General features: G+C 48.4%; 1 protein-coding gene across 1 annotated transcript in view; it reads right to left on the bottom strand.

Annotated features, from left to right (window-relative positions):
- The window catches only part of slc2a1a (solute carrier family 2 member 1a), a 45695-nt gene that overhangs the window by 17793 nt on the left and 6088 nt on the right, over positions 1–21814 (bottom strand). Inside the window, exons 3-9 of the mRNA XM_041207013.1 lie at positions 18882–19042; positions 13975–14099; positions 11341–11493; positions 11124–11249; positions 8116–8303; positions 3011–3121; positions 2817–2918 (exon numbers count right to left, since the gene is read on the bottom strand). Coding sequence (XP_041062947.1) covers positions 2817–2918; positions 3011–3121; positions 8116–8303; positions 11124–11249; positions 11341–11493; positions 13975–14099; positions 18882–19042 — 966 coding nt within the window. The remainder of the gene's footprint in view (positions 1–2816; positions 2919–3010; positions 3122–8115; positions 8304–11123; positions 11250–11340; positions 11494–13974; positions 14100–18881; positions 19043–21814) is intronic.

Below are 21814 nucleotides of genomic sequence, written 5' to 3' on the forward strand. Positions count from 1 at the left end.
AGCAGAGCCAATAGTGGAGTACAGATAGTGCAGGGTGGAGCTTAAGAAAGCAATTAGGAGAGCAAAGAGGAGATATGAGAAAGCTCTGGCTGGTAAAAGTAAGGAAAATCCCAAGATATTCTGTAAGTATATCAATGGGAAGAGGATAACCAGGGAAAGCATAAGGCCCATTAGGGACCAAGGGGGCAATCTATTGGTGGAGCCAGAGGACATCGCTAGAGTGTTGAATGAATACTTCACATCCGTCTTCACCCAAGAGGATGAAGATGAAGGTATCAAACTCAGGAGAGAGACTGCAAGATTCTTGAGCAAATTGATATAGGGAGTGACAAGGTATTGAAGGTGTTGGCAGGCTTAAAAGTGGACAAATCTCCAGGTCTGTATGATTTGTGTCCCAGACTGCTGAGGGAGGCAAGGGAGGAGATCGCAGGGGCTCTGACCCAAATTTTTAATTCCTCTCTGGCCACGGGGGAGGTGCCAGAGGACTGGAGAACAGCTAATGTGGTTCCGCTATTTAAGGAGGGTTGTAGAGATAAGCCAGGGAACTACAGGCCAGTGAGTCTCACGTCAGTGGTAGGGAAACTATTGGAGAAAGTTCTGAAGGAGAGAATCTAGCTCCACTTGGAGAGGTAAGGTTTGATCAGGGATAGTCAGCATGGCTTTGTGAGAGGGAGGTCATGTCGAACAAATTTGATTGAATGTTTTGAGGAGGTGACCAGGTGTGTAGATGAGGGTAGCGCAGTTGATGTAGTTTATATGGATTTCAGCAAAGCCTTTGACAAGGTCTCACATGGGAGACTTATAAAGAAGGCAAAGGCACATGGGATTCAGGATAATTTGATAAGGTGGATTCAAAATTGGCTTAGTTGTAGGAGGCAGAAGGTGATAACAGAAGGATGCTTTAGTGACTGGAAGCCAGTGTCCAGTGGCGTACCACAGGGATCTGTGCTGGGTCCCCTATTATTTGTCATTTATATAAATGACATAGATGACTATGTGGGGGGGGGGGGTAGGATTAGTAAATTTGTGGATGACACAAAGATTGGCCGGGTGGTTAACAGTGAGGTTGAGTGTCTTGGGTTACAGGAAGATATAGACGGGATGGTCAAATGGGCAGATAAGTGGCAGATGGAATTTAACCCTGAAAAGTGTGAGGTGATACACTTTGGAAGGAGTAATTTGACAAGGGAGTATTTAATGAATGACATGGCACTAGGAAGTTCTGAGGAACAAAGGGACCTTGGCGTGTGTGTCCATAGATCTCTGAAAGCAGAGAGGCATGTTAGTGGGGTGGTGAAAAAGGCATATGGGACACTTGCCTTTATCAATCGAGGCATAGATTACAAAAGTAGGGAGGTCATGTTGGAGTTGTATAGAACCTTGGTGAGGCCACAGCTGGAGTACTGTGTGCAGTTCTGGTCGCCACATTATAGGAAGGATGTGATTGCACTGGAGGGGGTGCAGAGGAGATTCAACAGGATGTGAGTTAGTCAGGTGTTTCTCACGTGTCGGTGCAGACTTGATAGGCCGAAGGGCCTCTTCTGCACTGTAATTCTGTGATTCTCCCCAGTGAGGGGCATAAGTCCCTGCACCTCCTTCCCCACCCACGCCCCCCGCCCCCCCCCCCCCCCTCCCCAACCGAGGGGGCCTTATTGTGGCTTCCTCTGTCCTCAGTCAGCCCCAAACACAACTGGGCCTTTGGCCTCCAGTGGGAGCCTTGGCCTGATGTCCGGCCCCCTTCTCGCTCCTCTGCCAAGTCTGCCACTTCAACGGCGTTCTGGACATCGTGGGACCACCGAGACATTCTGCCCTCTCAGAGCAAGATCGCACTTGCTGGCAGGAATCCCCAGGGGGCAGTTTACTGGGGTGAACACAAGCCCAGGAAAGTGGAGCGCGATTGGGGCGGATCCTGAGGAGGGTGGTTCACAGTGGGCGGAGTTCTGTCTGAGAATGGGGCTCTATAGTGAAGTTCTGAGCTCAATGTGAAGCAGCAGCTGATTGGTTTTTGTAACAAAGGTCATGTTGGAGTTGTATAGAACCTTGGTGAGGCCACAGCTGGAGTACTGTGTGCAGTTCTGGTCGCCACATTATAGGAAGGATGTGATTGCACTGGAGGGGGTGCAGAGGAGATTCAACAGGATGTGAGTTAGTCAGGTGTGAGAGCCACCGAATATTGATGCACCCACTGGTACTTTAAATGGGAGTGAGTGAGCAATGCTACAGGAGAGCAGCTGAACAATGTATAAAACGCACGGTTATAAATAAGTGAGTGGAACATGTTCATGAAATATGAATGAATTGTCCAGGCATCACTCTCACGGCATGAGATGAATTATGAATTAGCCGATTGTACTTTATCTCAGCTGAGCGAACACTGGGGAGCACAAGACAACTGGGACTTTTGAGAATGATTGAGGAGGCTGTCGGGCACATGTGCTTAAGGTCCCACCACTTGCAACGGGAGATGAACTGGTTTTCACAGCCTGACATAACAAATAACTAAAAAATAAATAAAATGAGCACCGAAACAACGACATTAAAAAAAGATCGCAAAAGTTTTCAAATGACAGCATGAGATATTGGGAAACAAACATTTGTATGAAATTCCTTTGTTCACTATTTTAAATAAAGTGGCACCTCGCTCAAGACGCTGGACAAAGGAATTTCACCTGCAATAAGCACAGTTACTGCACAGAGCAGCGTCAAGGTCATCGGCTCCTGTGGGGCGTGTGTCAAACAGCTGAGCTACCTGTTGTTCTGCATGTTTGCTGTGTGGAATATAGATTTTCCACAGGGAAAAGCGTCTTCCAACCAACCTGAAGGTTTAGACTCATCGTTAAAACTGCGCATGAACCGCAGCAAATCGCGAATCCAACCAGGAGAAGAATCCTTCGTCCTATAGCTTCCACGATAGAAACCTGCGGAACACCATCGGACAGTCTGAGCTCAGCACTGCAGTCATATCCAACTCTAATAATGTCAGGTTAAAAACAACCTTACTAGGACTCACTGCTGCTATCGTCATGAACACATTGACTGCTCCTGTTCCGATGGTGGCATACTGAATGTCATTTTCCTTCACCCCTGCTGATCGATATATGCTGTCGGCATAGTAATATATCTGCAAACAGAAATAGTTAACAGGGGATGAAGAGAAATTACTAATACGGATTTTTCAGTGTCATTAGGACTATCAGCTGCTACTCTTCCTGTAATTCTGCCTTAATGATACAGGATTTAGATTCAAGATCTACATGCTGTCTCCAGAGAGCTTTGCAAATTTTAATCCCATTTTTTAAAAAAAAAAAAGCCTTTGCATTCCTGGGGGTGCCAGGCAGCGTCCTGGTAGTTTATGGCCCCCCCCCCACTCCCCTCCCCTCCCCTCTCCCCCCACCCCCCCTCTCCCCCAGCTAGGAAGACGTTTCCCTGGGCGGGACCTCACCTGTGGGTTTCTGAAACCCACCATCATGCTGAAATGTTGGGGGGGGGGTGGGGAGTAGGGGGACGGGACAGGGGAAGTGTGTCAGAAGCCCACACCCTGTGGGGAAACATTCATTCACTGTGCTTTTGCCCGGAGCAGCCAATTATGGTCAGAGACCAGGATCTCTGCCCGATTAGAAAGACGACGGGCGGGTTCTTGAAGCTGGAGGGCCAGTCAGAGGCCTTATTTCAGGTCGAAAGCGGCTGCAGGTAAGTGATGGAGGGGTCACTCAAAATGGAGGCAGCCGTTTTTGAAATTTTAAAATTTAATATAAGGAATGGCTTTCGCAGCCAGGCCGTTGCTATGGGGGTGGGGAGGGGGGGATGGTGGGTGCGGTTGGGGAAGGGTCAGTGTGGAGGGGGTTTGGAGGTGGGGGGGGGGGGGGGGGGGTGGTGTGGCAGGGGGGGGGTGGTTTGGGTAGAGGGGTGGGGGGTGGTGTGTAGGTTGGAAGTTGTGAAGATGGTGTGTGGGGGGGTGGGGGGGGGCGGTGCGGAGGGGTGGGTTGGGTGGGGGTGGGGTTGGGGAATGGGTGGGTGTGTGAAGGGGTGGTGGGGGGGATGGGAAAGGGGCTACAGGGAGGGGTGGGGGGGAGTGGGAAAGGGGTGGGGGCTTGGGGGTGGGGCGTGGGGTTGGGTAGGGGGCGTGGAGGAGGGTTTGGGATGGGGGGTTGGTGTGTTTGGGTAGGGGGATAGGGAGGGGTTGGGTGGGGGTGGGGGGAGGAGTCGCTCGACATGGTCACCAGTGGCTGTTGCTGCAGGTGGGGGGCATTAGGCCCGTCTAGAGTTCTGACCCCTTTTGGGAGGCCGTCTTCAGGCAGTTAAACTGGCCTCCACCACCTATGGGAACCAGGGGGATGGCTGGAAAATCCCAATCAGCCTCCATTAACAGGACTTTATAGGCCATTAATTACTTTACTTGGATACCCTCCCTGCTGCCTTCAGCACCAACCCCGCCAGTCCCCACCGCCTCCAAGAAAATGGCCCGGGGGGGGGGTGGGTGGGATGGAGTTGGTGAACTGGCATGCAGGCTGGTGCCGCCATTTTATCTCTTGCGCCCATCCCTGCTCTGCTCCTGTCCCCAGCAGGGCCTAAAAAAAAAAAAATCAGGCCCTCTGTGCCTGTTTTGACCTCAGTTGTGGACATGGGGGAGCATTTTCTCCTCGTCGGGCGGACCAGTTGGGAGCGGGCGGACGCGGAGCAGAGCACTGCCCCCGATCGGCTGCGCGCCGCCATTTTATGTGGATGGGCCAATTAAGGCCCACCCAGCGTGACGCGCACCGGGAAGTGCTCAGCACTCCCTGTACGGGCGGGGGTGGGGGAGGAGGGAGAGTCAGGGCCTGACGTTGTCACATGAGCTGGGACATGTTTATGAATTTTCGTAACACGTTTTATTTAATCAGTAAGCACTTCATGAAACCTCATCCCGCCCGTGGATGAGGTTCCATGAAAAATGAGAAGGCCAGGCTGGGCTCTTCATCTGCCCCACCCCCGTCAACCTTAATGCTGGACGGGCAGCCCTGGCAAACACTTTAATTAACGGCCCTAACAGGCCTTTGACTGGAATGACGCGCGCTGTTGTCGGGATACACGCCTGACATCACCGCGCGTCATTTCATGCGTCGGTGTGTGGGACCCGCTCCAGCATTGCCAAACGGAAGATTCTGGCCATGGTTTACCTCACAGTCAAGTAACCTCACTTTCTGGACCAGTCACAAAGTGATGTGCATTATTCAAACTTTTCTAGCCTGCATTGTTTTAACATCACCATTAACCTGAAAAGACAGGACTTAGCACTGGAGTCCAAAATAACCTCTCCGGTGTAAACTCTAGCCTTCGCTCTCCAGTCTCACAGATGAAGAGTGCTTAGCCTCGCAGATACTTAATCATCTGCCAAATTGCGTTATCCATTGGGAGGGTCCAGTATATGATGGTGGGTAATGGAGTTCCTGCAGTATTGCTAATTAACGACCTCTAACTTGAAACAGAGTGAAATATTCAGGTACCAACGTCAGAACAGGTTCCTTCCAATAAGCCCAGAAATCACTGATCTATAAAAGACATTTTTCAAGCTAATTTGTAAAGGAGAGGCGCAGCGGTTGGTTTGACGGCTGTGATGATGGAGTCACTCTGGAATACGTATTGCAGTCTATAGGTGTCAGCCATGGCTCAGTGGGTAGCACCTCTAAGTCCGAGAGGGCTATGGCCTCATTCCATTTTGAGTGCAAAATCTCGGCTGACCCTCCAGTGCAGTACAAAGGGCGTGCTGCACTGTTGGCGGTGGAGATGTTCAAACCAAAGCCCTGGCTGCCTTGGGTGGATGTAAGAGATCCCGTGGCTCCATTTTGATGGAGAACGGGCAAGCCCTCCCTTCCCAATGTTTACCCTTCGTTCAACGTTACTGAAATCTATCCGATAATTATCATATCGCTGTTTGTGGGAGCTTGCTGTGCGCAAATTGGCTGCCAAGTTTCCTACATTACAACAAGCTTCAAACCTTTCAGCTACACTTCAGGAATTGTCTGGAATACACTTTTGGAATGTTTTGAAGGTGTGAAAGGCACCCAGGTCAAGCTTCCGTTGCCTTTGATTTGTCATTCAGCTTATCTGACATCCGGCACTGAATGAGCCTAAGGCCTGAATTTTGCAGTCGGGGGCAGGGCCCGACATGCCGGCGCGTATAATGACCCACGGTGACGCCATCGCACTGTCTCGCAACGTTTTGTTTGGCGGACGGGTGCCGGAGTGGGCTGTGCGCCTGCAGATAACTGATAGGCTTATTAAGGCCGTTAATGAATTAATTGATGTAATTGTTAACGCTGCCCGTCCAGGTTGGTGGCAGGCAGGTGAAAAGGCCAAGCGGCCTTTACGTTTATTCTTTAGGAAACCTCATCCACGAGCGGGATGAGGTTTCCTAAAGCTTTTATTAATTCAATGAAAAACTTATCCGAAATATAAAAAAGATGCCCCATCTCACGTGACACTGTCACACGAGGGGGACGTGTTTAATTAAATTTTTAATCCATTTATTTAATCATTTCAACAGCGCTTCAATCTCCCTGAGGCAGCTCCGTGCCTCAGGGAGATTGAAGTGCTCTTTCCCGCGTGTGCGCTGGCCCTGATTCTCCCCCCCCCCGCCAATGACCACCTGCACAGGTAGCGCTACACCGGGCGGGCCTCAGTTGGCTGGCCTACCATAAAATGGTGGCGTGGAGCTGATCGCGGGCAGCGGTTGTCTCCGCGATTGCCCCCCCCCCCCCCAACCCGTTCCCGCTGAACCTGCCCCTCCCACCCCACAATCCCGGCTGAAAAATTCAGGCCTCAGTTTTGTAACAGAAAATGCCAGAAACCCTCAGCGGGTCAGGGAACGTCCGCGGAGAGAGAAACAGAGTTCATGTTTCAGGTCGATGACCCTTCATCAGAGCTGAGGAAAGTGATGGGTTTTGGGCAAGTGGAAGTGGGGAAAGGGGAGGAAGAACAAAAGGGAAGGGAAGGTCTGTGATAGGGTGTGAGGGCGGCGCAGTAGAGATTGAATAACAAAAGGCTACACGGTGCAAAAACCAAATGAAGTGGCCATAAGTAAAGATAAACGAAAGATATGCTGCGATGAGGTGTGAATGGCTGGACACCTGAATGCAAAGTGGACGAAATACAGAAATGAGAATAAACCGAATGAGCAAAAAAAAAAATCAAAGTGGAGGAAAGTTTATGATCTGAAGTTGTTGAGCTCAGTGTTGAGTGCAGAAGGCTGTAGAATGTTGACTCAAAAGATTGGGGCGTTGTTTCTCGAGCTTGAGTTGAACAGGAATTTCACCAAACTAAATATTGTGATGACCGAAGCCATTGTCTTTGGTTCCCGCCACAAATTCCCTGACTACTGACTCCATCCATCTCCCTGGCAACTGAAGCTGAGCCAGAATGTCCGCAGCCTCGGTGCTGCATTTAACCACAGAATTAGCTTCTAGCCACATACCTGCTCCATTGCCCAGACTGCCTATTTCCACCTCTGAGACACTGTCCAACTCTGCCACTGCCTCAGCTCATCTGTTGCCGAAACCCTCATCCATCCCTTCATTGCCTGTAGACTTGACCTTCCAAAACTCTGCTGCCTGTATCCTAACCCACACCAAATCTAGTTCACACATCACCCTTGTGCTCATTGATGTACACTGACTCCCAGTCCAGCAATTTAAAATTCTCACTCTTGTTTTCAAGCCCCTCTTGGCCTTGTCCCTCCCTATCTCTGTAACCTCCTCCAGACCTACAACTGTCTGAGGTATCTTTGCTCCTCCAATCCTGGCCTCTTGCACAACCCCGATTTTAATCACGCCATTGACAGCTGTGCCTTCAGCTATGTGGGCCCTAAGCTCTGGAATTCCCTCTCTAAACCTCTCTGTCTCTCCACCTGCCTTTTGTTAAGATGCTCCTTAAAACTTACCTCTTTGACCAAGCACTTGGTCCTCTGTACTATTATTTCCTTGCGCGACACAGTGTCAAATTTTATTTGATAATGTTCCTGTGAAGCGACTACATCAAAGGGGCTATATAAATGCAAGCTGTTGTTGTGGCCGCAAAAACGCAAGTCCTTTCTTTTCATCCACCCAGCGTGTTTACAAGTGCTCTGGTTTCATTACTTACTGCATTGACTCCAGAAAGCTGCTGCCCCATATTCAGAGCAATGATGGATAACAGTTGCCATCTCAGTGACCTGAATGTGAAGAGATGCAGCACTGACATGTGGCCTTCTGCTTTCTCAGACTGGTCTTCCAAACGCATTTCTTCTATTTCGTCATCCACGTCATCCCAGCCTCTTATTCGCCTTAAATCTTGGAACACAATACATTTGAACTCCACTATTTATCATAACATTGCATTTTAACTACTTTCTGTCCGAGCCTGAGATTTCTTTCGAGCGAGAGCTGCAACTGTTTCAGTTGGGACCGGAGCTAACCTCAGACAGGGGGCGAGGTACCATGTGCCCGATGTCCAAGTTGGGGGGGGAGGGGTCGAAGAGGAATTTTCCCGAATTCTCCGCCCTAATTGTCCTGGGCTTTTATCTGGCTTCATTTTCCTCTCTCTCTCTGAGATGACATGGGTTTTGGGTGGAGCGGGGAGTTTATGTATTATGATACACAAAGCATCCCAGTTTACACAGGGCAGACTGGATTGGCCATAAGGGGTCTTTTCCTCTCCATTATTATCCCTCGGCTCATCGACTGAGAAAGAGAGCAAAAATAAATAATGCTGAAAATCCAAAGCTAAAATACTGCAGATGCTGGAGATCTGAAATAAAAACAGAAAGTGCCGTAAAAACTCAGCAGGTCTGGCAGCATCTGTGGAGAGAGAAACAGAGTTACCATTCTGAGCACAATATGACTCTTCAGATGTTGAAAATCACCCTGTCCCATCCTCCTGGTGTCTCTATAGGTCATTGATCCACCCCACTGTACTGTGACTAAGTCTTACAGGGGGGAATTCAGGCTAGAAAGCTGTACGTAATTTTAGATCCAAGCTGACACTGACACTGATTGAATGACCACATTGTAGGTAGCATTTGACACTATGTCCTTCTTCCATTCTGTCTCAGGAGGTACAAGGTGCACAAGATTCAGACTTCGCAGCTCTGATTCTCTGGTCTGTTTCCCAAGGGAAAGAAGAGTCAAAGAGTGAAGTTCAGTTTTTTAATGATTCTCCACTTGCCAGCTACCAACATTACTGCAGTTTGACAACACCCTCTGTATTAGACCAATAGCTATGCAAAACAATAAGAGATTCAGCTGGAATTCCTATACCTCCAATTTTAAACATTCTGAGGTATTTTTGGTTAGTCTCCTACCTTCCACGTTATGGACAGAATTTTAGGGACCTGTTTCAGTGGGGAAGAGGCCGTTATAAATCCCATTGACGACAGCGGGAACGTAAAATCCCCCTGTCATAAAATTCTGCCCTTATAGTCATTCAGGCATTTGCTTACCATATTCCAACTTACACTAAGTTCTGTTCGGCCATGTGCTCTCTAACCTACATTGTCTCCGGTTCTAAAATTCTCATCCTTGTTTTCAAATTGCTGCGTGACCACCTGCACCCCACCCAAACACCACCCCCCCCCCACCCCCCCCATCTCTGTAATCTCCCCCAGCCCTACAAACCCTCCGAGATAACTGCACTCCTCCGATTCAGGCCTGTTGTGCATCCCCGATTTTAATTGTTCCTCCATTGGCGGTTGTGCCTTCAGTTGACTAGGCCCTAAGCTCTGGAATTCCCTCCCTGAGCCTCTCCACCTCTCTCTCTCTGCATGTTTAAAATGCTCCTTGAAACCTAACTCTTTGACCTTCTTTTAACGTGTTCATGGGATGTGGGTGTCGTGGGCTAGGCCAGCATTTATTGCCCATCCCTAATTGCCCTTGTTCAGAGGACAGTTAAGGGTCAACCACACTGCTGTGGGTCTGGGGTCGCATGTAGGCCAGACCGGGTAAGGATGGCAGATTTCCTACCCTATAAGGGGCATTAGTGAACTAGATGGGTTTTTAAAAACAATCGGCAGTGGTTTTATGGTTATCATCAGACCTTTAATTCCAGATTTTTATTGAATTCATATTTCACTTGCCATAGCGGGATTCAAACCCGGGTCTCCAGGGCATTGGCCCGGGCCTCTGGATGAGCAATGACAATACTGCTGTGCCACCACCTCCCGCTAAGTTTTTGATCACCTGTCCTAACATCTCCTTATAAAGACGTGTGTCAAATTTTGTTTGGTAGCGTTCCTGAGAACGTTGTTTTACGATGCTAATGGTGCTTTATAAAAATGCAAGTTTTTCTTTATTCTTTCATGGGGATGTGGGCATTGCTGGCAAGGCCAGCATTTGTTGCCCGTACCTAACTGCCCTTGAACTGAGTGGCTTCCTAGGCCATTTCAGAGGGCAGTTAAGGGTCAACCACATTGTGGGCCTGGAGTCACAGGTAGGCCAGACCAGGTGAGAATGACAGATTTCCTTCCTTTCTGGACATTAGCGAACCGGATCGTTTTTTTTTTAACAACAATCGACAATGGTTTCATGTTCACTATTACTGAGACTAGCTTTTCAGTTCCAGATTATTAGTTGAATTGAAATTCCACCAGCTGCCATGGTGTGATTTGAACCCTTGTCCATAGTCCAGTGATGTTACCACTAGGTCACCATCTCCCACTTGTCGTGGAGCGAAAAACACCAGTGTCACATGAGTTATACTGCAGGTTGTGAATTGCACTTTGCCAACCGAGAGACAGTTCGGCACTTGCATGCGTATACACTCAGGGTTCTGCTCACCAGCCACTATTCTTAATGTTGGCATGTGACTGGGATCATCCGTTTCTCAGTAACATTAAAAAGAAGTTGCAGTGAGTTTGCAGAGTGACCAGGACACAAACAGGCCCCCGTTAAGTGCTGTTTAAACCAGGATTCACACTGCACTGGAGTTACCCCGCACAATGTGGCCAGCCTTCAGTGGTTCAGACGTGGATGATACAAGGAGGTCTGACACCACTTGGCTTCAGTGCACCTGAAGTCAGATCAAACTCTGGGGTTGTGCTGCCACTTTCACACCAATCCAAACCACCTCACACCGAGATGCCACTGTATGACAGCTGCCCATCTGGCCTTATTTACCTGCTTTTGCTCTCACTACATTGCCTTTTTGGATCAACGTGTATCTGGGACTTTCAGGGGAAAACGGCAACAGAATGAGCTCCACAACGGCAGGAATTCCAGTCAGTCCCAAAAGCAATGGCCAACCTAAAAAGAAGGTAAAGAAAAGGTAAGGGCCTTCCCATGTTTTTATGTAATTCATTGCGCCTATGGCTGAATGTAACCAGGAGATGAGTACCTTGTTGGTTGGCGAGAATGCTTCTTATCCCAAATATCTGGGCAATCAGGATCCCGATTGTAATGAAGAGCTGGGGCATCACACCAATGGCACCTCGGAGGTTCTTAGGGGAAAGTTCACCCAAGTACATAGGGACCACATTGGAGGAGAGACCTAGATGGAAGTGCAGGAACAATAATCGATTTGCACTAAGCGTAGTTTTAATGAGTTACCAAAGCTTGGCAACAACTATCTGGATTTCCTTATTTCGGGGAGGAACATGTCTACGCTTCTAAACACTAGGAAGAAAATTTCCAGCAGGGTTAGGCAAAATCCACCTCATTGTGGTAAAAGGGGACCTCAAAATGTGCAAATACCCACACACTGGGTTTAGGCATTGTAGCAGCTCACTGTTCTTAGATTTGTAATCCTTTGGCTGAGGAAGCAGTTATAATTTGGCGTTGAGGCCAACAATCCACTCAGTGGATTCAGTTGATGCAGAGTGAATGGTTTGGTGCCACGAGGAGTAGATCTCTCAGTATGCGGGCACTGGCCTGATTTGGACGGCCACAATCACAATTCGAGCTGTTCCTCAGCTTTCAATTGTGGAGCAAGTGACCATATCGTCCCTGGGCCCATCGTCGAGCCACTGAATGTTGTCCACATTTTCTGTGGAAGATTGAAAGCTGGGACTTCATCTCTTGGGTCATTTACCAGGTTGCGGTTGCCGATGCTTGCAATCAACCAGCCACGAGAGGTAAGGCTGTCATCAGTTTGTAGGGCTCTTAGATGATATAAGGGGAATGCAGAAAGCAGTAAGTTAATTGAGAGTAAATTAAAGTCATTTATATTGTGGTACTGGCTTCACCAAATGCTATTGATATGCAATGTTGGGGTGCAGAAATCCTGTATGCCTAATGTGAGCAAGACTCAGAAAATAAATTGTTGTGCCTTGGACAAAAAACAGCCACTGCCTTGTTTTATCCTCAATGTTTACAGCACTACTTTGGAAAGGAGAATGTGATCAATGAATCTCCAGCTCTGTAAACGTGTCCCTTGCACTAACCACCAATGACTTCCTACTAAGATGCTGGACACTAGGGAAACATTGGAACTAATGATAACCATCCTGCACATATTAGCTCTGGGTAGTATAGTGTAGTGGTTATAGTGCAAGTAATTACCCAGCACTTGTGAGTTTAAATGCTGTGAAATTGAATACCATAAAGCTGATCATTTGTGGGTAAGCTGCTGTATTGATGTTGAAAGCCAAATGCTTCATAAATGCTCCGTGGCTGGTGGACACATATTCACCTGGTGAGGGCAGCAGGAGAGATATATGTCATCCAGCGTGTGGGAGGCACATGTCATCCAGTGTGTGTGGAGACAAGTCATTCAGTGTGTGTGTGTGTGTGTGTGGGGACACATGTCATCCAATGTGTGTGGGGGAGGTACAAGTCATCCAGTGCGTGTGGGAACACGTGTCATCCAGTGCGTGTGGGAACACGTGTCATCCAGTGCGTGTGGGAACACGTGTCATCCAGTGCGTGTGGGAACACGTGTCATCCAGTGTGTGTGTGGGGACACGTGTCATCCAGTGTGTGTGTGGGGACACGTGTCATCCAGTGTGTGTGTGGGGACATGTGTTATCCAGTGTGTGTGGGGACACGTGTCATCCAGTGTGTGTATGGGGACACGTGTCATCCAGTGTGTGTGGGAACACGTGTCATCCAGTGCGTGGGAGAGACACATATTCACCCGGCGAAGCAAGAAAAGATGTTTTGCATGACAGTGTTAAGCAGTGCAGCATCAGAGAAAACTGAACTCTATAGTTCAGAGCTTCTCAAACTTTTTTCCAGTGAGACCCCATTTTAATGCCCCAGGCTTTGTGTGACCCCTGAGTGAAAATTAACAGGGTACAAGAGTTGTTGAGAGTGGGGACCAGGGGTGGCTTCAGCTGTTGAGTGGGGGCTGCGGGGTGAGCTTCAGCTGATGGTGGTGGGGGTGGGCTTTAGTTCTTGACCAGTGGTTGGGGTTGAGCTTACGGTGTGGGGGCAGGGGGAGGGGGGGAGGGAGGGAGGGGGGTTGATGAAATGGCAAGCTTTCTACAAAAAAGAAAAGAACATTAACTTTTTACAGACTTATTTTCCAGCAGCAATCAGGCCTCAGAGATCAACCCATTAGGCCACGCCCATGAACCAAAAAAAAAAAGCTGCCAATATTTCAAAATCCAACCTTGCTGGATTGCTTATTTACATTTAAAATCTATTCTGGACTGTTGCCTTAAAGGAGGTGTGTATTTGGGAGTCAGGTTAATTAGAAATTTTGGGATTTGATATAATATCAAATAACTCAAGTAATCTTATGTATGTGTTCAAATTCTTTTCTTTTGTTAATAAATGTCTTAATTTAACTTTTACAACCTCTAATGTTGTTAGTGGACTCATTACTTCTGAATTCAGTGCATAGATCTTCTCGTAATAAATACAAATTGCAAAACCGTTGTGATAGCGAGGCCAAGTTTCCCTTGTAAATTTAGTTTGCCTGGCATATACCACTTGCCACGTCATAACAGACTGATTTAAAACAAGCTGCCTCAATGTGACATGGGAGTGACTGCAGGAGGCTTTATTTACTCTGGGCGACTTCACATACCTGCACATATACCGATAACGATTCTCGCAAAAATGATTATTTCAAAAGATTTTGATGCTTTACTTGATCCCATCAGTATTGCTGGCACGATGGAAAATATATTGTTGAACAGCAAAGTGCCCTTTCTGAAAAATATCAGGGAAAATAAATTGTATTAAGATTTGAAGAGATGCTGTGTAAACCACAATAATAGCACCAAGCACAAATTTCAAAACCATGGCAAAGCTCAGCATAATATTGCTTTCCACTTGCTTTCTTTATGCTTTCCAATATAACTCCCATTTGTAGTGTCACATGTGCTTTACTTAGAAACAAAGCTTATATTATCTTTACTTCTAATTTTTGAAATTCATTTATGGGATGTGGGCATCGCTGGCTGGGCCAGCATTTATTGCCCATCCCTAGTTGCCCTTGAGAAGGTGGTGGTGAGCTGCCTTCTTGAACTGCTGCAGATCATGTGGTGTAGTTACACCCACAGCGCTGTTAGGGAGGGAGTTCCAGGATTTTGACCCGGTGACAGTGAAGGAACAGCGATGTATTTCCAAGTCAGGATGGTGAGTGACTTGGAGAGGAACTTCCAGATGGTGGTGTTCCCGTGTATCTGCTCCCCTTGCCCTTCTAGATTGTAGTAGTCATGGATTTAGAAGATGCCACCTAAGGAGCCTTGGTGAGTTTCTGCAATGCATCTTGTAGATGGTACACACTGCTGCTACTGTGTGTCAGTGGTGGAAGGAGTGAACATTTGTGGATGGGGTGCAAATCAAGTGGGCTGCTTTGTCTTGGATGGTGTCAAGCTTCTTGAGTATTGTTGGAGCTGCACTCATCCAGGCAAGTGGGGAGTATTCCATCGCACTCCTGACTTGTGCCTTGCAGATGGTGGACAAGCTTTGGGGGGTCAGGAAGTGAGTTACTCACTGCAGGATTCCCAGCCTCTGACCTGCTCTTGTGGCCACAGTATTTATATGACTACGGTTCAATTAAGTACTTTGACCAAGTGATCATTCTTCATGTCACAATTTGATTATTGAGTGTGTCACAGGCAAGCACGGTACAGGAGCCACACTGGACAGTAACTAGGCCGGGGTTTTCCATTCTGGGCCTAATTGCTGTGGTGAGGGCAGGAACCAGGGGAGTTTCCTGCTGCAGAGCCTGATGGGAATTCGCGCCAAATCGCACGATGCTGGGCTAATTAATTATGCAATTGGGGGTTTCCCGACGTATTGCATGGCGGGGTGGGCTGGATGACACACGTCCTTCTGTCATATCTGGGTGCCATATTGTCTTGGGGGTGGGGGGTAGGGAGTTAGGTGTTGAGGGCACCAGTGAGCACCCCGCTAATAGCTGCCTCAGTGAGCTTTATCCTTCTATCTGCGTGGACTCACCGGTCCGGAGAGCATAGCCCCGGAACCCTTGTGGACAACCTGCACTGCATCAATCACATGGCACACTACCCAGTGGGTTACTCGTAAGACTGGAAGAATTAGAAAGAGACCCGAAACCCAATTGCTCTCAACCCCATCTTCTCTCTTTGTGCAGGAAAAGTTACAGCACAACAGGAGAGAGAAAGAGAAGATGGGAGGGGTTCTGCCTGAACTGAGGAACCCCCTTACAGAGTTCGAGGAGCTGTAGGCTGAGCAGGCAAGGGGGGGAACTAGGCCAAGCTTGTGCAGAGGGAGAGGTTGGCGGGCGGCCTCCATCCATTAAGGATCCATAATGTAGACACATGTGCTCCTCCATGTTGGATGCAACTTTTGCTGTCACTCGCTCGCTCCTCTCTCACTTACAGGTGCCAGCAGGAAGTGGGGAAGGCCAGAAGAAGCATCCCTGTCCAGCAGGTCCTCCAGCCCACAGAGGACTGAGGACACTGGGGAGGAGGAAGAAAGTGTATCTGTAGAGCCATCGCAGCATTGTCCTGCACCCTCCACCAGCCCAGAGATACGCATCTCAGAGGGCGCTGGGTCTGGTTTAAGCAGGGTCTCACGTTCTGGATGTCACCGCACAGACACGTGTCCGCAGCAGGAGGAGGCAGCGTCAGCCAAACTCACTGACGCTCGGAGGAGTGCCGGGGAAAGAGACATCTGCGACGTCCAAGACAGATGACGAGTCTCTGGGATTGGCCCTGCCCGAGATGTTGGAGATGCAGCGAGAGGTGGGGGACCATCAGGCAGAGGCGGCAGAGGCCCTCAGTGGAGAGGCAGGTGAGGCAGAGGAGTCTGTACGCCCATCCTCTAATGAAGTGTTTCCGACCTGTACACGCATGGAGCTCTCCATGGGGAGGAGGGCGAATGCCATGGACAACCTCATCCAGCAGGATTCAGTTTCCATCGGAGAAGCGTGCAGACCTGCACTCCGACGCTGTAGCTGTGGGCGAGATCTTGCTGCGGCTACACAAGAGTGGGAGGGCACCTCGACCTCTCTCCAGGTGTTCCTTCTCCTCAAGGGGGTCAGGCAGGGGGCCCTCGGGCATCAAAGCGAGGAAGAATGGCTGGACGCCCCTGGGACCTCCACCCAGGGCTCTCTAAGGGTGTCCGGCCCTTCGGAATCCCCCTTGCCCGTGACCCCTTCAGCTTCATCCTCTGTGACTGCAGCCCCACAGCAGGAGAATGAAAGGTCTATAAAGGACGCCTGCCAAGGTCATCCGAGACCACAGGGCAAACTGGTCAGCAGGCTACCTCCACCCTGCTGCGAATGTCAGGGGAGCACCTAGAAGTGGTAAGGAACAAAAGATTATTAAGTTACGATTTCACTTGTTGCACAGGTGTAATATGATTGTTAATGTTCTTACACCTTTGTAAATAGGCTAAATATGCACGTTAATGAGGTCTAATGTGGTTTAATTGTGACTCATAGTCATTAAGACTGTGCGCACCCCCCTTGCCATCTTCAGGGGGACACCCCAGGCTGGTTCTATGTCCCCCGGAATCATGCGCATGTAGGAGGCAAGTTTCTTACCAGGGCCCTGGTGAGCCATGTGCAAGAATTCTCCCACACACGCTGAGCCTTTGGCCTTCACACGCTCATCTGTTGAAACACCTTAGCATTGTCAGTACTCCGCACTGACCTGCTGCTCCACCCTCCCCCGATGACCCAACTCCCATGCAGCATCTCGAGATCTCCGCCTCAAGGCTCTGAATAGTTGCAAGCGGCCATGGTTGCCTGCAACTTTTCAGGGAGAGTCCTACACATTCCAACCCCGCACCGTGACCCACACCCTTACCACTGACCCTCCTGGCGTGACCTTTGGTCTCTCCACAGTCACCCCCATCACCCTCTGTCCTGTGCAGGTGAACGTCCATGTCCCCTACCTTCCTGAGGACCCCACCCCCGTGACAATCAACAGCCGTCCCCCCCCCCACCATCCCCATCCTGCTGACCCCCAGAATTTGGTTTTACTTCCATGTCCCCTCCAACAACCCCCAGTGTCCCTTCACCTGTCATTGCAGGACCCTCACCCTCCCATCCTATCGGCTGCCACTGCACTCTTTAACCCTCGCGGTCCCTTCTTATCAACAATTCCCTCAGTATGCCCCCAAGGACTCATCAGTTGACACCACAGGCACTGCTTCTCCCCATCATGGCCAGTTACACCTGCACACTGCTCCCCCCACACCGCCCATACTCCCCCACAGCCCTTCCCACCCTCCTGCTTCATAAACCACCTCACCCATTCCACAACCCACGGCATCTCTCTCTTTCCCCTACCACACACATCCTCCCCTGCACCCACCACCCCCGCCCCCCCATCCCCCACCCCGACCTTTCTAGGCCTCCACACCCATCCCACCTCTTCATTCCGCTCCTCCCTGTCTAATCCCCCAGCCCCCAGCCCCCCTGCCACTGGCCAGCACAGACCATTGCCGCCCAACGATACCTCATGCAGCCGACCAGCTGCCGCGCAAGGCTCCACATCCTGGAAGCTCCTGCAGTGTGAGGATCCATGTGGCTGATGCTTCACCCACCCACTGCTGCACGTGCTGTTCTAGGATCCATGGTCGCTGGAGGCCCTCTGCCTTCTGGTCTCTGCAAGCTGCCGCAGGCTTTCTTCCGGGTGAGTCCCACGTCACGGTTGGTCTGAACGTGTTCCGGACTGGCGAGCTATCCCACTGGTGGCGCGGATAATTGGACGGTGGGGACATTTCTGGTTGGGGCTTCATCTGCATCCCAATAACGGAATGTAAAACGGCTTGATGCCGGCTTTTGGCAGGAATGGCGACCTGCCAAGATGGGTGGGAGCGCAAATTCCCGCCGGCGGGAAACTGATTTTTCAGCTCCTGCCGTACTGTTCCCCCACCCCCCCCCACCAACACCCACCACGGACAGGATCGGAAAATCCTGGCTCAGGAGTGGGAGCCTGGAGTGATCTCTTAGTCCAAGGATAATGAAGTGAATTGTAGGATATCATCTGTACTTTTTCCTCAGATCTGGAGTTTGACTCTGGAACAAGTGCGGCGCCGACTGGTGCATCTTCCTCCCAAAACATTATTATTTCCTGATACTTGGCTGCTGATTATCTCTTCAAAACCTGTAGTGATTATTTTACGACTGCTAACCTGTTAGTGTTGGACTTAATACATATCAGCAATACAACTGCATTAACCATCACCAAACTGAGGACCATCTAATGGAATTCAAGCATAGAGCTAAATTCACCAATCCCATGGTCCAAACAGCAACTTACTCTTGCACAGGGCACCAGTTAGATATAGGGTTCCAGCACTAAAAATGCAATAGTAATGTGAAGTACCTTAAGGCTGTAATGTTATTCAGGACACACATGACAGGGTCTGCTCAGGCTACACTGGTGTGGTTCATTATGCCACCTGAAACCCTCAGTCAGACGACTGCCTTGTAAACACTCTGGAGCATTCAATACTCCATGCTTGATCTGTTGACCTTTAGCTGCTCACCTGCCCAGTTTATTTACTAGCGGAGCGACCATAAGGGACCCAAAAAATCCTCCGAGTGGATACATGGAGACAGTGAGAGACCACAACACAGTTTGGAAGCTACTGTCCATGTAGCTCCCATATCGATCAAAGTAAGACTGGTTGTAAAACTGCTGCATGTACTGTAAGACATAAAACATTAGTCAAAGTACCAATAACGTTCAGAGCATTCAACTTTATAATTGCCGGACTAATTTGTCACAATTTGTTACATTGGGTTTCCACTGAAATGCTCCATGGGGGATTTTTTTTTGGCTTGATGAGGAACTGGAGGCATCATTTTTATCAAGAAGTGTCTGGCAAACCACAATGCAGTGTGGCATAATGATACAAAATGCATCATCAAGACAGCACTTTGTAATAATGATAAGAAGCTGCTCCAGCTTACTCCTCAGGAAAGGAAGAATTTGCATTAGTAAATCCCATTCACATCTTCAGGATGTCTCAAAATGCTTCACAGTCAATGCATTACTTTGGAAGTGTAGTCACTACGAGGAGCCAATATGCACAGAGCATGGTCCCACAAACAGGAAAGAGCTAAATGGCCGATGCTAATTTTTTAGTGGTGATGGTTGAGGAATGAATACTGACTGGGATAGTGGGCAAACTCCCTGTCCTTGTACAAGTGGTGCCATTGTTTAACATCTGCCTGAACGGGCAAAGAATTTCACTGCCACATCAAAGGCATGGCACCCTCTCCCCCACCACCACCCCACCCCCCCCAACCATCTACCCCTCAATAATTGAGTATTCCCTCAGCAATGCACTGAGGTCTTAATGACGATTATGTGCTCAAATCCTAGAGTGGCGTTTAAATCCATGGCCCTCAAACTCACAAGTGAGTGTAGTCCCTATACTATTCGCAGTGTGTCATTCTGTTTAAGGTTCCCATCATCAATAACCAGGAATCATATTTCATAGTCGAACATTTGTCCTTTCAACACCTCCTCCATAACTAATTCATCTTGAAAGAAATGCTGAATATCAGCACTCAACACTTATTAGAATTATAACATTTTAGCTGTCATTATCCCTTGTTATAATGATGTACCATTAACAAAATATTAATTTCATAAAATGTGTGTTGCAATTCAAATAGATGATCTTAGCAAGAGATTGTTTTACTACCTGGAAGCCTCATTATGCAGTTCAATGATTTTTATGATATTGTTTGCAGTAACATACCAAGCTTTGCGGGGAAGAGTGCCTTGGAAAATGAGCTTTATTTTGCAGTTCAGTTATTTTACATATTCTTGAGTGAATTGAATCTTTTCCACTGGGCTATGTTGAGGCAAGCATTTGGTTTCAGTGTTGCTGTCAAACAGGAGCAGCAGAAGTGAATGATACCAGCTGGTAGATACGCAATTGGGTCACAGAAGCTCGCTTATAGGTTTCATTTACTCTCTAACTCTCCTAGTTTGTAATTATATGAACGCGTCCATTAGTGGGATTAATCCATGCGACTTTATGGCAACATTTAGAACAATTTATTTGCCCAGTAAATTTTGGCTTTCATCAAAATAACAAAAATTTGAGACAGGAGAAGGGTGCACTATAAAATGATGCATTTATTAGAAAGGAAAGCACTAAAGGCTTAATCAGAGATATAGCAGTTATTGAGAAAAATATGGCCTCATTAAAGGCAAAACTAGAATTGGGGTTTTTATGGAGTGCATACCTCCAGTGTGTTTTAATCAGTGCCCCTGGTCTTCACATGTTCAGAGTAAGCTATCAGTTACCTTACCAATTCCAGTATAATGCCACACAAGAACCTCCTGGGAACCCAATGAACAATCGACTCTCGACTCCTTTGGTGTCTTTGAATTATATAGGAGAGGTGTACTGTACAGTTATCGGCGTATTGTGCTGATCACATTTACTTTGGTATAAGCTCTTCACTCAGAATCTCAGGTTTGTTTTCAATGCAGAAAAACATTTCAAAGTTCTTCGCAGAGGACGGAAGGAATTAAATGCGAATCATTGTGGGAGGATTGGGAGCGATGGTTAGAAGCTTGGTGGAAAGTTTTGAGGAGATTTTTAAACACAGAAAGGTGAAGATGCCTATGGAGGGAGTTTTAGAGAGCAGGATAGATAGTTGAAGATTCTGCCAACAGTAATGGGTTGGGAAGGGGTAACTACGCAGCAGCCCAGAATTGGAAGATAAGAGTGCATGGGAAGGAAGTGTAGAAGAGATTTCCAAATAAGGTGGGGTGAGGCAATGGAGCTTTGGTATTTTAAATGTGATGTTTTGGGGGACAGCGAGCCAGTGTAGGTCAGTGAGAATGTGAATGCAATAGGTGGACGAAACTTAGAGAAAGTCAGGGTGTAAGCAACAGATTTTTGGATGAATTGGAGTTTATGGACAGCGGACATTAGAAGGACAGGAAGTTATGAAAGGACTTGACCAGGATTACTCACCCTCCTTCCGCAAAACCTTATATATAGACGGGGAGAGTGAAACCGGTATAAAGGATGGAAATGTATCCTCCAACAAATTTGACCTCATCTGCACCATAGCACCCTTGGGCAGCAGAGCGGAGGTGCCCATTGGTCTTTAGTGCTCAGTGTTATTATGGTGGTGTGTGTATTGGGTGGTGAGGCCGCAGGATGCTTTATGTGGGAGGGAGCAGAGTAAGACTATTTTTTTCATTGAGAGAGTCTGGTCAATTGATTTGGTGAAGGAGGCGATCTAAAACTTTAACTGGCAGTTCAGATCACTAAAAAGCGGTGGGTCTTCAAATCCTGACACTGCTAAGCTCCATGTCCTTTCTGATTGGATTGACTAACAGAAATCGGGGAGCCTGTCTAACAATACATCAATGATTCTTGAGGCTGGAAGATTATCCGGCATCAAGATCCCAGCTTTGCTGTGGGTGGAAGACCCATCTCACCTG

Source organism: Carcharodon carcharias, chromosome 15 (assembly GCF_017639515.1).
Source record: "Carcharodon carcharias isolate sCarCar2 chromosome 15, sCarCar2.pri, whole genome shotgun sequence".
Classification (NCBI taxonomy): domain Eukaryota; kingdom Metazoa; phylum Chordata; class Chondrichthyes; order Lamniformes; family Lamnidae; genus Carcharodon; species Carcharodon carcharias.